The 17,063-nt window shown below is 34.1% G+C and overlaps 1 protein-coding gene across 2 annotated transcripts in view; it reads left to right on the top strand.

Annotated features, from left to right (window-relative positions):
* The first annotated feature begins 608 nt into the window (after positions 1–608).
* Positions 609–17,063, top strand: part of LOC143223111 (eukaryotic translation initiation factor 5A-1-like) — a 30,308-nt gene continuing 13,853 nt past the window's right edge. The window contains exons 1-3 of one of the 2 annotated variants that reach the window (XM_076450592.1): positions 609–759; positions 11,525–11,709; positions 15,710–15,814. In XM_076450592.1, coding sequence (XP_076306707.1) covers positions 672–759; positions 11,525–11,709; positions 15,710–15,814 — 378 coding nt within the window. In that variant the 5' untranslated portion in view covers positions 609–671. Of the gene's footprint in view, positions 838–11,524; positions 11,710–15,709; positions 15,815–17,063 lie in introns of both variants that reach the window. The other variant, XM_076450591.1, reaches the window with a different exon arrangement.

Here is a 17,063-nt window from a genome sequence, read left to right as displayed (position 1 = left end):
GAGATGGCATTGGGTGGTGATGACTAATTGCCTTCTACCTGGTCTTTCACCGCTAAATTAAGGACGCCTAGCGCAAATACCTCTCGTGTAGCCTTGTGCGAAATTCAAAATAATCCTTGTTATATGTAATTGATATAAGGGTATTTACCTATTTCAATGGCAGAGTTTTAGGATTTGCTTCCATACAGGCAGCCAATTCATAAAACTGCATATGATTACTATGATGTGCTTGTTTTTATCTCTCGACAGTTGTTTTATCACGTCAATAGTTATTAATAGTTAATAATATGTTTCACTTCACTACTATAAATTAATTATATCTAATTCTGTAAAATGTTTCTTGCCACAGCTACAAGGTATCACGATGATCTAAGGAAAAATAATGATATTTAAGTGTTTGTGATTGGATTGATAAAGTGATAATAAATACGATACTGCTATTTCTTCAATTTCAAGATCATATAACATCCTTTAATCAATTCCTCAAATTTCGAAATCGTTAACTATAGTGTACGTTTTTTTTTTTCTAAAATGATTAATCTTATTTCTTAAATATTAACTTATATATGTTTATACGATTGCAGGTTAAAAATAATAAATGAAAATATATGATCCAATGCTTTATTTTCCTTCTTGTTTGACCATAAGAAGGACACGTTTCTGACTATTCTATGACCAATGATACACCGGTAGTTCTTTGGAAAACGTGGTACGCACGCGCGTCTACCTTTCTTACCGCATCTCTTCTCGGGATCATATGTAAGATATCGAATTGCTTGATTTGCTTTGCTATCTTGGTTTTTACTAACTATAAAACATTTTACCCTCAATTAGTTAGTACGTTGAAGTTTTTTTGTAATGTAGAATAGTGATTTCATGTGCAGGGCTTCAGTAAATTCAACTTGTTGATACATTTAAGCTTTGTCGTTGCCCTCGTGGACTTCTTTCATGTGGTACAACTTAGTCTAGAGTTAGAGTTACCCGTTTAGTGATTTACAAGTTACGGTTCGTACGAATACCTGCCATGATGACAAACTAGTGCACTAGCCGTTACTAAATTGGAAGATTAATGCTTCTAGTTCTAGTCTTCTAAGGCTTTGTCCAATTTCTAATTTATTTAGTTAGTGACAAATACACTGATATGTAGTTGACTTAAATTGGTGTGATTATACTTTTATTTCTATACTATTAGTTAGTTGCATGCAGCATGGAATTGAATTAGCCTAAGGCTCTGGTTTGAGTATCCAAATTTCAGTGTAGCGTTATGCTGTGAGAAGTATGGGCCATATGATTTTTAAATATATATATTAGAGGTTTTAGATGCTATGCAAATACAATATGCAAACTGTACAATGGATTAAAATATTTTGATTCTTTACTTGGAACATAAACTTGCATTCAAAAACTTGTCAGACTGGTGCAGTCAATTCACAGACATATCTTGAGCACAAATACTTGTCTTACATATCTAATTTTTATGTACAATAAAGAGACTTTTAAATTTTATTAAAAGCTTTCCATATTTTGTCTTGAAGGCAAATAATACATTTAGAATTGTAGAATAGAACATTGATATTAAGGGATCCATTCTGACTGTGTACAAATGCCATCTATAGCAAGATGCTCTTATCAGTAATGAGCCAAGTAAAGTTGGATTCCTTATTGACTGTACTAAATTTTAAATTTTAAGGCCTCCATTTTGTTTGGTATATGCACTTAAAACCATTTTTGTTACATGTATATCAGCAGTGTTTTTGTGTATATGGTAAAAACATTAAATGGAACAAAAATATTTTTTAAAATCTATTTCTGTTCCTCAAGTATGAAAATATATGTGTAAGCACATGTAAAAAGTTACCATGCATTTATTTGTTAGACATAAGCTCATTAGCACAAATATGTGTATAATCAACTTGTACTCTTTCTCTTTGTCAGTGGTTATGTGTTTACAGTCTTAAAACTTCTTTTTACACTTATGGAGTTTTAGTTGACCTTCAAGAATCATGAAAGGGTCTGAAATGTTTGATAAATATTGCTCAATTGCAAATTTTTTGGTCAGAAGCTCATTGCTGTGCTTCCATGAATGACTTGATATTGGTGGATGGTGGTTTTGATTCAGAAATAGGAGTTGGATCTTCATCATCAGTATGTTGTTATCACTTTGAGAAGTATTTCTTGCAGTGCTATCTGCTATTTGTTAATCCCAGTCTATATTTAATGAAATATTTAAAATAACTGAAAGATCATGATGTACATGCTTTAACCTACCAATTGCAAAATAGTTAACTGTTCGCTTTATTGGGTGCCTGTATAGAAATAGGACTAAAGACACTAGAATTAATCTAGAACATTGAGGTGTCCATTATTATAAGATTCATTTTAGTTATAAATAGTAGAAACAAAAGAAAGGAACTGAAAAGTTCTGCCCTTAACGTTGTGGTGCCTGTTAGTTCAGGTGCTATGTATTCAACATTTCTCTCTAATGGAACTACCTCTTGTACATTTATTTGGTTAAGAGTCTAGGCATGATTTTTGCACTGAGTATTATGATTGAGTAATATTAATTCTTATGAAGCTGATTGTTTAAACTGTGTACTCATGAGTTTTTGGGACTGATTTAATGTAAAGGCATGTATTGAAGTTGAATATATTTTCCTCTCTTGGTTTAAGCCAAACAAAGGCTGTAGTTCTGCTGATATTCTTTCAAATTAGATATAAACAGCAAATATCACTACTATAAACACTCAGGGTACCCAGGTAAAAGCAGTATATCTAATTAATTATATCATTTACCAGGTTGATTTTTCTTCTTTTGTTCTTTATGCATTGTGGTAACAACACTGAAAAAAAAATTTACTGATGCTACACATAATTAGTTATCTGTCTGTGTACATTTATTGTTTTAAAATGCATTAGTGTAGATGTGTTTGATTGTGTAAAATCTGGTTTAGTTTATGGAGTTATCTATTCTAGTTGTACTAATATGTTGATAATTTGCAGAGTTTTGTAAGAAGGGGCACATTTTAAATCGGGTGTTGCTCACGTGTTTTTAGGAGTTGGAATTGCATTATTTAAAGTTAAGGGAGAAGTTGGTCTCAGAAGTACAAATTGATGAAAAACCAACTTGCTGCAGGGCAAAAAATTCATCATTTTTAGAGCAAGATAACTTGGCATTAGATTTTCTCTCGTTTTCAGTGGTGACAATGCCACAAAAATTCACTGGAAGGCACTAATGCTGCAGTACAGATTAATGCAAATGGAATAGAAATTAATTTCCCAATTAGTTTAGTAAACAGGGCATTAATTGTTTTCATTGGGGGGCTTGGGAAACTGGCTTATCCTTTCATCTCTTATTTTTATCTGGTATGTAAGTATTAACTTTAAGCGATGAGACATATGAAGAAACAGTATATCAGCTTTAAGATTAAAATTGAGGTGTGACCTAAATAAGATAACTAGTTTTGTCCCTTCTTGACCCCAAATGGTTTTCCAGAAAATTTTATGCACCTCTCCCTACACACTAATTTGTTTAATTTTGAGAAGGATCAAACAAAATCCTTGGGAGGAAAAGCATTTTAAAGGTTTCCAGGATTAGACGTCTGATAACCATATAAATCATGAAAAAATTTCAGACATCTCTATCTATTTACTAACTTATCTAACTTTGATGAAGATCAGAATTAGACATAAAGATAAGAAATCTCATAAGATTTCTAGTTTTTGTGCCTTCATGACCCTAAATGACCTTTGATCTAAGAATTGTAAACAACGTTTATGTACCTTTATCCATTTATTACTTTGTGTAACTTTGAGAATGATCAGACAAAATACTGGGGAGAAGTTTAAGGGCCTAATTTTTACCATAAACATTCAACCCCATCATGTGCAACTGTCCACCACTAGTATAGCAGTAAGTCTGAGGATTTACAATGCTAAAATCAGGGGTTTGATTTCTCCTGGTGGAATCAGCAGATTAACCAATGTGGCTTTGCTATAAGAAAATGCACACACATGCTCAGTCATTTGACTAGGATTGATGAAAATTGGTTATAACTTCTCCAAACAGACAGATAGATAAAAAGACACATTGCCATGGCATAAGACCAATGTTCAGTTACCAAATAATTTCCCCTCGGTGTGGATTCCTGTACATGGTGAGGGGACCTCCCAGGAAAGGTTCTGTTCTTTTAGGTTACCTTCTCTGGGATCTAAACATCCACCCACGTGTTTGCTGTGCATGGTGACCTGTGAAGGGGAGAAGAGGATCCTGGTGGTTGAGGGGTCCAACCATAACACACCACTTTGGCCTTGAATTCCTGTAGACGGGCAGCCTTTGGGTGGCCCCCCTTGGGTCATTCGGCTGGTTCCCTTGGGCTAGAGTCAACCAAATACCAGTGTTGGAAGTTCTCAATGGGTGTTGTGGACATTGTATCTGTTGCTGGTGTTTGGGTATAGTGCTCACAAAACCCTGGCATTGCTGCAGTGTCCTTGCTTGACATTGTAGTGCATCCCCTTGTAGGGCTTCATGGTGGGTGGGGTCAGTTGGCACTGAAATTTTCTTTTTTTCCTATGGATCCTCCTAATAAAAATTTAAATAAAATAGTGAAAAACCAGTCAATAGGTAAACAATCACGTCTTGAAGACTGATCAGCAATCTTCAACATCTGTATCACCAGTTGTACCTCATTTTCTCATCCTACATTCTCTTTCAGAGAAACTTTTAGGGCAAATGTCCCCCTTTTTTATTCAGAAGGAACTGGAGGGACTTGCTGGCTCTCCAAAGTCAGTAAAGAAGCCTCGATCAGGAAACATATTGGTTGAAACATCCCCATCCAACACAGTGAACTCCTCTTGAATTCAAAGGCAATTGTGGATATACCTATTGAGGTTACACCTCATGCTACTTTGAATTCATTACGAGGAGTTATTGTTGAGAGGGATTTGAAGAACATCCCCAAGTCAGAGATTCATGCTGGTCTCTCCACTCAAGGAGTTTCTGCAGTGAGGTGCATCTCCACTTGCAAAGATGGAGTTACACTGCTGACAAATATCTTCATTTTGACATTTACATCACCACGTGCACCTGCCACCATCAAGGCAGGTTATCTTAAATGCAGGGTATAGCTGTACATTCCAAACCCTCTCTGATGTTTCTAGTGTCAGAGGTTCAGTCTCTCAAAGACTTCATGTCATGGTTTCCTGATGTGTGCTCGTTGTGGTGGCAAGGACCATGATGCCTATGAGTGTGAAACGAACTCACATTGTGTCAATTGCAATGGTTCTCACCCTTGCTATTTTTGTTCTTGCCCTAAATGGTTGGAGGAAAAAGAGGTACAGCATTTGAAAACGACTCTTAACATTACTTATCCTGAGGATCAAAAATTGCTGCCCACCACTTCATCTCGGACACATGCTGCTGCACTTTGTTCCACAATTACAGTGGGAGTGCAGACAGATCTCTTTGTGCCTCCAAGAGAATTGTTCTCAAAACAAATGAAAAGCCTTTTGACCTCCATGGTTAAAAATGTTGATGAATCAACTTCTACACCCATCTTTGTTCCTCCCACACATTCCAACAAACCCCAAGATTTACATCCTTTTGTTCTAGGTACAGGCATTTCTTCAGATGCATCTTTTTCTCTACCTCAAGATGCAAAACAGTCACTTGTTTGCATCCTCAGTTGCTGGAATCCCCTTCCAACAACAAAGACCTGCCCAATTGACCCAGAGCAGGATCCAAGGTGGTCGATAGACCTCTCTCGAATAAGGACGGTAAAGAAAAAAGACGTTTGTCGTAAACAGAAGGGTTTTCCAGCCAATTTGCCAACACATCATTAAAAATGGCCACCTTGATACAATGTCAAGGTTTATGATCTAATCTGGATGACATAAAAACACTGATTGCTTCCTACCATCCTGTATGTCTTTCTTTACAAGAAACATTTCTGAAATCTGCTGATACAGTTACCTTTTGGCAATTTTATATGTACAGAAATGACAGGCTGTGTGATGGATGAGTACATGGAAGGGTTGCACTGTTGGTTGATCAGCATGTGCTTACCCTGTCTTTGTCACTCAATGCTCCCTTGGAGGCCATAGGCATCTGTGTTTCCATGGGTCATACCATCACTGTTTGTTCTCTTTACCTGTCACCTGGAGAGACATTTGATCAATCAGATCTTGGTGATCTCATTGAACAGTTGCTGTCTTCCTTTCTAATCCTGGGGGACTTTAATGGACATCATCACATCTGGGGAAGTGCTGTTATTGATAGGAGGGGTCGCTCTGTAGAGCGTATGCTCTCTGATTAAAACCTCTCTCATTTCAATACTGGTTCTTCTGCTTATTTTCACACACCTAGTCAGTCCTTTACTTGTATTGATCTTTCATTTTGCACTCCTTCATTATTCTCCTATTTTTCATGGACAGTTGACAATAATCCACGAGGCAGTGATCATTTTTCTATACTTTTGAGAGAGACTGGCCATGGTCGATGCCATCCCACCCACGTGCCTAAGTGGAAGCTGGATCTGACAGACTGGTACACTTTCACTGCTCTCACAGAACTTGATCCTGTCATCATCTGTCAGTTTTCAATAAACGACTGTGTGGCAGCAGTAACTGACTGTATTATACAAGCAGCTGCTCAATGTATTCCTAAAACCTCAACATGTTTTTCACTATATCCTCATTCGTGGTGGAATCCTGCCTGCCACATGGCATGGAAGGCTCAAAACGGGTCTGGGATACTTTATGTAGATATCCCACACTTTCAAACTGCATCGTTTTCTAGCGGGCTTGTGCACATGCCAGGTGGGTAAGACATCAAAGCCAGAAGGAATCTTGGATTAAGTTCACAATGACATATCTTCTACTATCAGTTCCAAAGTCATATGGAACAGGGTTTGAAAGGTCAGTGGGCACCACACGTCTGTCCCCCTCTCGATCTTACTTTCTGATGGCCAAGAAGTAGCTGATATTCGGAGCATTGCCGATACTCTAGGTGAAAGCTTTTGTCGGGTATCTAGCACTTTTGCTTGTTCCTCCACCTTCTTGGCCATCAAGACTCTGACAGAGCGATCACCTCTTTCCTTTCGAACTGATTGTCTCTATGACTATAATCATCCCTTTACACTGGTGGAACTGAAACTGACCCTTCATCGGTCTGGCAGTACATTTGTTCGACCTGATGATGTACACTATGACATGCTGTGCCATCTATCTCCTGCTTCTCTTGATATTCTTCTAATTGTTTTTAACTGGATCTGGCAGGAGATTGTTTTTCTTAATGCCTGGTGCCAGGCTATTATCTTACCTTTCTTTAAGCCTGGAAAAGATTCCTTCAAACTACCGTCTAATTGCTTTGACGAGCTGTCTCTGTAAGACCTTAGAGAGGATTGTTAATGCTTGTCTTGTTTGGTTTTTCGAATCAAACAACCTCCTCTCGCCCACCCAATGTGGGTCCTGAAGACAGCATTCCACCATAGACCACCTGGTTCAACTTGAAATGTCAATCAGAGAAGCCTTTCTCAAATGACAACATCTTGTATCAATATTCTTTGACATTGAGAAGGCTCATGACACAACATGGAGGTATGGCATTTTGCAAGACCTCCATATATATGGGTTACGTGGCCATTTACCCATTTTTATTAAAAATTTTTAATGGACAGGAGATTCCAAGTTTGTGTGGGTTCTACACTTTTCCCTGTTTTTTTTACAGGAACTTGGAGTCCATCAGAGCTGTGTTTTGAGTGTCACACTTTTCAGTATAAAGATAAATGCCATCACTGAACAACTCCCTCTCACTGTTGGAAACGGGCTCTATGTTGACGATTTTCACATCTCATGTCAGTCATTGAACGTGAGATACATTGAGCGGCAACTACAAACTGTCCTTGATTGTGTACTGAAGTGGACCACAGCAAATGGATTTAATTTCTCTCTCTCTAAAACTGTTTGCATGCACTTTTGCCAACTGGGTATTCACCCTGATTTTGAACTCAGTATCGGTGAAGTTTCGCTGCCTGTCGTCCCTAAGACCAAGCTCTTGGGGCTTATCTTTGACTGTAAGCTGACCTTTATACCACACATGAAGCAGCTATGTGTCAAATGCACAAGAGCACTGAACATCCTCTGTGTCTTCTCTACCACCAGTTGGGAAACAGATCAATGTTCTATGTTAAAGATATATCATGCTATTATTAGATCGAAACTCGACTATGGATCACTGTTCTGTGGCTCTGCCAGACCCTTGGCTTTAAAGATGCTGGACCCCATTCATTATCAAGGACTTCGGCTCTGCACTGAGGCTTTCTGCACCTTCCCTGTTCAGAGCTTAAATGTAGTCTCATGAACCTTCTTTGCACCTTTGCCATCTGCAACTCTCTTTACTATATTCTTCGAAACTTCCTTCCTTACAAAAGCATTCCTCCTGGGGTTGTGTTTTCCTTCCTTGGTGGGCCATACTTTTTCAGAACAGACAATCTGCCATTGCTGCTTTTGGCCATCACATCCTGATGCAGTTGGATGAATTGGGTCTGTCCTGGGATGACATTGCAGTATCCACTGGTCAGTCATCCCACCATGGCTTATTACAGTCTCCAAATGTGACCTTTCTTTAAGTCATCTGAGAAGAACAGATACTCTCGATTGGAAGTACTGTTTTTTATTTACTGAACATCTTTCGAACAATCTTTCCATTCCAATTTATATGGATGGTTCTAAATCAGGTGACTCTGTGGGCTCTGCCATGGTTTGTCGTAGTTCAGTGGTTGTGCGCAGAATCCTCTCTTCCTCTTCTGTGTTCACTGCTGAACTGTACACCATTTCTCTTGCTCTGGATCATATTGAAGCTAGCATTACTCCAACTGCACTATTTATACTGACTCGCTTAGTTCTCTACTGGCTCTAGAATCGTTTCATGTTGGTTAACACCCTGTTCTCACTGATATTCAAAACCAACTGGCCCATTTCTGATTAACATCTATTTCTGTCCAGTTTTTCTGGATACCAGGCCATGTTGGTATTCAAGGGAATGAGCTTGCAGACACAGCAGCTAAATCTATTTGCTCTGGCACTATCACTTAAATGCCTCTTCTATACATGGACTATGGTCCTGTATTCAAGGCTTAGCTCTGTGCCAGCTGGCAGTCGACTTGGAGTGAGAAACATGAAAACAAGCTTTTCCAAATAAAACCCTATATTGGACTTTGGCTGTCTTGCTTACTTAAGGATTGGGACGAGGAAGTTGTTCTAACTACGCATTGGTCACAGTTTTTTAACTCATCGTTTTCTTTTATTTGAAACTGATGCACCAGTGTGTAGTTTATGTAACACACAAATCACTATAAGCCATATTTTACTTTGTTGCCATCATTACGACTAAACAACGGCACCATTTTAAACAAGTTTTGTCCCAAGGTTTGTTCATAACATTAAACAGTGTTATTGGTGATGGTGACACCTTGATAGTTTTTAGTTTTTTAAAGGCCATTAATCTTTTTAATGCCATTTAAGTGTTTTATATTTATTCATTACACCTTTTTTATTGTGGTTCCCTTTTAAGAATCACAATTTCTCTAGTTCAATTTGAAATTGGAAAATGGCTGTAACATTAAATAACTTGACACCAGGACTGGAAAGGCCAACTTGAGGTGATTAATGCTGCTGTTTGAACTACCTGTTAGTCATCCTGGCAAGTTATTTCAATTTTGTTGCATGTCTTTTAAAACTTATTACTTTACTTTTTGATAATGGCCATAATGACATATAACCCAGAACCAGGACTGGAAAGGCCAACTTCAGGTGACTAACGGTGGTTCTTGTACTTACCTGTTAGTCTTCCTGGCAGGTTATGATAATTACCATTATGCTACAGAAAGTCCTTTACAACTTCTCTTGCTGTGGTTTTGCTCTTAACATTGTAGACTAGATATCAACATTGGTTTTATGCTATTTATGTTTTTAAATGCTGTTTTGTTTGACCTTCATCTCCTTTTATGAATTTTACTACATTTATTTTAGTTTTACGTTTTTACCGGATGTTTGGCACAGATAGCCCAGTTGCTTTGTGCCATAAAACACTAAATCAACCAACCAACCAACCAAATAATTTTCTTTTTTCATAATTTCTGACATAAGGTAGTGTCAATAAACAGTAAACTAGGCCTATACTACAGTATAGCACATGGTCGTAATTTATAAATCGTGTGCTGTCACACATTGCATTGCACATGTGATATATATTTTATATATTATATTATTTTTACCAAGGTGGTTTCTATAGGTTCAAAGTCCAGTGTTTGGGATCAGCAATGGTTTATCCTTTACTGTGTTATGCAATACAAATTTAGATTATGATGGCTAAAGGGTGACCATTGTGGTTTGTGAATGTTTGTGATTTTCTAAGGGTACTATGATCATTTAAAAAATACTATGGTAATTGCTGCCATGCTGATGTGAATTTTCTACCCTGATGTTACTTTTTATAATTTCGTTAAGTATCTAAGAATTGGTACAGAGAGCAAAACACTAGTTAATTTGAATGAAAAGTTGATATATTTTTATTAAGAGTATTTAGAATTAATTGTAAATCTAAAGTAAAAAGAAGTATATATTGAAAATTTGTTAAAATATTTCAAGAAAAGAAATTAAATAGGCTTTTGTGATTTGATTTCAGGCATCCCTCCATATTTCAGAAATTTTTTCCAAAATTACTTGCATATTATGTATTACAATCAGTGCTTGTTAGATGGTATTGTTTGTGCTACCTCTGTTGTATTTATTCTGAATTATGTATCATAAACACTTAAGAAGAGCATTTTTTTCTATACTGTAGTATACCATTGTATTAATATTATTGCATATAAATCTAGATAAGAAATTTATTTATCAAGTTTATATTGTGTAGAAATATCAACAGATCATGAGAAAACTGCTTTCATTAATATAAAAGTGTGATATATCAGAAAAGTGTAATGAAAGAGACTTAAAGTTTTTGAAGAAAAAACTGACTTGAAAGGGTTTACAAAATCATAAGTACAAAGGTGAATAAGAACATTCTTAAAAATTAGATAAACTCGCACATTAAATTGAATATTAGACATGTACAGTTTACTTTGGTAAGGTAGCACATTATGATAATATGATACTAAGGAAATATTGATTTATAAACATGAGTTTTACTGATGGTTGAACATAATACATATTTTAATTGAACATTGGTATGTCTTGTAAATCAGTATTTGTTTATATATTATTACATGTATAATTAACATTTTAGTTTTGATCATAATTTAAGAACAATTTTTAGATTGGCTTTAGTTGAGTTTACATGTTATCAGTTTGTGAGAGATGATTTATGATTTAAAAATGATTTAGTACTTTAATAAAAATATTTAATTTATGAAGCTAAATTTCAATTCAATAAAGCTTTGTTTTTTAAAGAAAAAATTATACCTAAAAAATATCTTTTTCAGAAAAGTGAAGCTATTCATACAAATTATTTTGAAATTCTTTACAGCACTCATTGAAGTTGTCAAAATGGATGATGATACAGTTTTTTCTCAGGCCAGTGCTGGAGCTTCAGCAACTTACCCAGTCCAGTGTTCCTCATTACGCAAAAATGGGTTTGTAATGTTGAGAAATCGACCATGTAAAATCATGGAAATGAGTACATCCAAAACTGGAAAACATGGTCATGCCAAGGTATGCTGTAAAAGTTGGGTATAACAAAATTTCTGCTTTTAAAGTTGAATAATTGCACTTTAAAGAAACCCAAAAAACTAGATAATTTGTGTTGCAAGAATAAAACTCTTAAAACAAATTAAGTTTTTGGTATTTGTTTAAATCAATGAACATTGGTCAATGTGACTTAATGCAAATATTTTAGTGATTTGCTCCTTTGAGGCTATTCTCACACACCCATCTTCAAGAAAAATAAAAATTAAACACCCTTTATTAGATATTAGCACTATTCCTGACCTCACCATTTCAGCTGGCCTGATGAGCCCTGGTGTTGGGTAAAAATCCTTATTAGTATTGCATATGGCAGATATGTAAAAAGTGCAAATTGCTCAGTTTAGTTTAATAAACCTTCAGCAAAGTACAATGTTTAAAACTACATTAGCTTGACTGCTGGAGTGTAATATGACACAAGATCATGTGCTGTTTATATTCAAAACGATTGAAGCTGCTGCTGTGATTTATTGCTTTTGATACAAGAATTACTTATTCATTGGGGTACAAAGTACAACATTAATACCATAAAATTTAAATGTGAAAAAGGTTCACAGTCAAAACTGTTAACCCTCTCATGATGGGTTGGGGGCAAAGGCCATGTCATTGTATTTGTTGACTTGCATTCAAACTTTTATTGAACCTAATATTTTATGAACTTGTGTATATTAAGTTTGGTATCAAATTGTATATTATAATTTAAATTTTCATATCATACATTATTTAATTTCTTAATTTAAAAAGTAAATATTAAACACATGTAAACATTGATTTGAGTGTGTTATATGGTATGCTGAATGCAACACTGGTTCAAATTAAATGTTTATGATGTAAAATTACAAAGGTTATAGTTTCATTTGACTTAGAAATGCAAATGGCTGATATTGACAAGCTAAAATAAAAAATAAAATTTTGTTTGTTTTCTATTTGTTGAGATTTCACAAAATTTAGTGAATCTAACATGGTGGCCCCCACTCATTTTTTTCTCTTTTTAGAAATGGTGCTTTATATATATATTTCTATATATAACATGAATAATTAATTAAAAGCTCAGAATGTCCCCTTAATGATTTTTCTTGGCCATTTTTAAATGTAGTAGCATCTTCTATATCTTTCAAGATAAAACCTTTGTGTTGGTAAGTTGAGTTTTTAGTGTTTGATATTTCATGTTTTTTTAGATGTAAATACAGATTAGCTATTAAACTTGATAAATTATAGTGGAATTTTGTGGTATCAATGAAGTAATTTATAATTTTTTGGTTATTCAAATATGTGTGTGTATATTATATATAAAGCCTGAAAAAGTAGTTTCATATTCTCCATGTGCTAAATATGGTAAGGCTTTACAAGCTATTAGAAATAGCAACTGAATCCAGAGGTTGTAACTAGAAGAGATAATTATTTGCTTTATTTCTTTATTTACTTTTCTGTGTCTTAAAGTAATAGGAACAATTTGTAAATTGTAATAATCTATATATGTAGACACTTTATTATTGTTGAAATGTGACTATTTTACCAAATATAAGTCCACTAAAACACAATCTAAGTAGATCGCTTTGTAATAACTAAAGGTCAGTTTTATATTATTGGATTTGGTAATGAGTGCACGTGACCTGTGTCATTGTAACTTGTGTATTGTTAGCCAACCTTCATGGAAAGGTCAATATAAAAATAATAAATGTATAATGTTTCAAGATTTAAGCTATTTATCTAAACATTCATGTTTTTGTTTTATAATAATGTGACCATTCTAGAATGAGAAAGGCATAATTTTTGTTAATTTCCTAATTTTATATGGTGGTTATGAAATTGGTCAAATTGACCAAATTCATACAGACATGTTAGTGAAAATAAAAAAATATAAAGTTTTCATTAAGAAACATTTGATAAACTGTCTGGACATTAAAAAGATTTCTTGTGTGAAATCTGAAAATTTTCTGATGCATAAAAGTATATTTAATCTTAAAATGAAAAGTATTTTGTACTTTCCATTTGCACCATACAAAAATGAAAGAAAGGTTTGAGAAAAACATTGCTTAACAAGCCTTAAGCCATGATAAAAAAGTACATATGAAAACTTCGTAATGTTTGCTGTAATCGACCAAATTTATTGAACATATGCTTACTGTTTTAAAAGTAATAGCATGAAAACTATAACAAGCACAAAATGGTTACAAGGTCAGTCTGAGGACATAGCTGTGCTGAAAGGGTTAAGTAATTTAGAACTCTCTTACTGTAGTCAATGATATTCATTTTATTTCACACTATTTCTCTGTATATTGGTGATTTATTTATAGTTAGGGCAGAGAAAATAATGTTTTACCAAAAAAACTGATATTTTTAGGAAGGTATAGAGGTTATACAAATTAAATATGAAACTGTAAGATGAAATATTTTTATTCATAGTTTGAAAATCACCTTATACTGAATGAGTAAAGGCTTCAGAAATTCATGGATAAATCTTTAGTAGAAACACTTCATTAGACTTGTTTTGTTTGTTTGTATGAACAAAATTTTATTGTTTGATGAAAGCTTTCCAAATTTTGTAAAAATACACAAGCTAAGTTCAGAATTTTAGTATGCATGAATTTATGGTTTCGACATTGGTCAGCTTGTTGACTAACCTCTTTCATACAGGGTTAACTGGGCTCATTGAAGTGTATTGCAATGTGGTTGGATTGAAGGAAACAAAAAAGTTGTTTTTAAGGGAGCCTAATAAGACTTGTTAATTTGCCCTTTGCTTTTTCTTATCTACATTGCTATTGTTTATAGAGGCTTAATATGTTAGCAGAGTTGGCTTATGGCATTAAACTCTCAAGTATTCTGCACAACAGAATGACTTCTTATTATATTTAGTGCCAGAAAATGTATTTGTATTATCATATTTTGGATAGAATGTTACTGGAGAAATGGATTTTGGCAAAAGTTCTGAATATGTCATTCTAGCCATCAAGGCAGTGCTCTCTTTCCAGCATTAAAGCTATTAAAAATTTTAAGTCCAAAAAGGTTATTATCTTCATACAAATCATTAGTTAGGCCTTACTGGAATTACTTTATGTAATTTTGGTTTTGGTATCTAAGAAAGTATTGATTTGCTGGAAGGGGCTCGGAGGAAAAGTTGCTACAAAGATCCCAGAAACAAAAGGGTTATTGTGTATTGTGGAGTTATTGGTTGAAATCTGTTTTTATTTTCTCTTGAAGTTTACAAGGCTGTCTAATCTCTTTATAATGTATTCTGAAGATAAAATGAAGGAGCACAAGTTTAAGGATTCAAAATATGTGAAATGGCTAGTCATTGTGCAGAGCAAGTAACATAATTTGTTTTTTACTTTTAGAAGTTGCTCAATAAATGAATGACCTATTTATAATATTGCCTGTTTGATCTATGTGTTGACCAGTGTGAGGTATGTGTAAATGTGATAAGTATCATTTGCAGAAAGCAATCAATGTTTTGACCTTTCATTCCAAATACAGTACATAAAAAAAATCATAAGAGGTCAGAATGAAGAAAAATATGAGAGCAGTATATTTAAAGGTTTAAAGAGCCATTAAGCAATAAGTGTACATGTTCTCAGCTATCAAAGAAAGCTGAGGTTTGATGCTAAAGAAAATACTATCTTTTTGTGAGCAGACAAGTGGAGTTTTTGAGGCTTGCAAGTTTATGAAAAGATGGATTACACTCCAGTTGAGATGGTTTTACTTTTCTTCCAGGCTGATTAACTTGTGAAATGAGTTGCTATAGTAGAGTCCAGTCCTCTACAGGAGTTTAAAGAAGGGGAAAAATTTATGACATTGGAAAGTTAAGAGGGGATTGAAATGTTTTGTTATTTAAGAGTGGACATGCAAGGCCATTTTTAAAAGATCAAATGCTTTCTTGTTCTTTAAAGGTTTTTTACATTTAGATTTTTGTATAGAATGTATTTAAAATAAAAAAAATTGAAGATGATTAAATATTTTTCTGTATATGTAGGTCCATCTTGTTGGTATAGACATCTTCACCAATAAAAAGTATGAAGATTTGTGCCCTTCAACTCATAATATTGATGTTCCCAATGTATCTCGTTCAGATTTTATGGTAAGTCTACTTATTTTATTTTTCAGTATTTTTTTAATAATGCATCTCCTTATCAGTATAAAACACCATGTGATTTGCACACAACAAAGTTATACCTTTCAGTGTTGGTGGTTGGATCTTCACCAGTAAAGCATTGTATTTGTTTTAATATATTGTGTATTTCAGTAGCTTTTTATTCATGTATATACCTGTAACATGAGGAGAAAATGAAAAGTTTAACATTAATTGAAACAAAATTTTCAAATTTATTAAATTTTATTTTTAACAAAAGTCATTACCTTTATTTTCTCTTGTTATATCATTTTCTATATGGTAACTTCAAAGAGTTGTGCTATTTGTTTTTTAATTGATAATATGCTGCAAGAATTGTTCCACTATTGTTTATTGTATTAGCTTGGTTCTTTTATATATACATATATGTATATAAAATTATAAATTCAATATAAAAGGCTTCTTCAACTTTGGGACCAGTTTTTACTACTGTAAAACATCTTTTGTTTGTGCCCAGTAAGCTGCATGGAAACCATCCAATCTGATATTACATAAAAATTTGTGCTAAAGGAAATGAAGGAATGTGCCTTTTTTTTGATTGCAAAGTAACAAAAAGGTAACAAATTGATAAAATAAAGCAAAGTGAAATAATAGTATCTTACTATATTGTGTTGCAACATATATGCCTACTCTTACAGAAAAGTTTGACAAGGTGACACAACTATGCCTTGATTAAATTTCTGAAATGCATTTAACACATCCATTATTTGAAATTGATCAAGTATCATTACACCTTTTTAAAAAATTCAATAAAATATTCATAATTAAGTAGAAATATGTTTGTGTTTTCAACAAACACAACTGAAATGTACCAAGTTATAGCATGACATCTAACTTAGATAAGTGTTGTTTAAATGGGGAAGAGGTAAGAGGTGATGTATTTATTTAGTGATATATAGCTAGCCTTTGTCAAGACACCTGGTAGTGTGTGGTGCAGAGAAAACATCCTGAAAGGCACTGTTTTATTAACAGGACTGATAGTTTAACAATTTTCCACTTTCTGCAGCTTGAATTGTGGTAATCTAAGCTATCACCTTGTCAGAAAACATATGTTAGTAGTGTGTGTGGGTGTGCATGTATATATGGGTATGTTGAGCTAAAGATTCTTCTACAGTAAGTGTGTATGTGAATTGTTGGTGATAAACTCAGTAAACAAACAGCATGCACTCCAATTTTTTAAAAATAATATATATATATT

The sequence above is a fragment of the Tachypleus tridentatus genome, chromosome 8, assembly GCF_004210375.1.
Source record: "Tachypleus tridentatus isolate NWPU-2018 chromosome 8, ASM421037v1, whole genome shotgun sequence".
NCBI classification, from domain to species: Eukaryota; Metazoa; Arthropoda; class Merostomata; order Xiphosura; family Limulidae; genus Tachypleus; species Tachypleus tridentatus.
The sequence above is the reverse complement of the archived record's forward strand: the minus strand, read 5'-3'. Positions and strand labels throughout refer to the sequence as shown.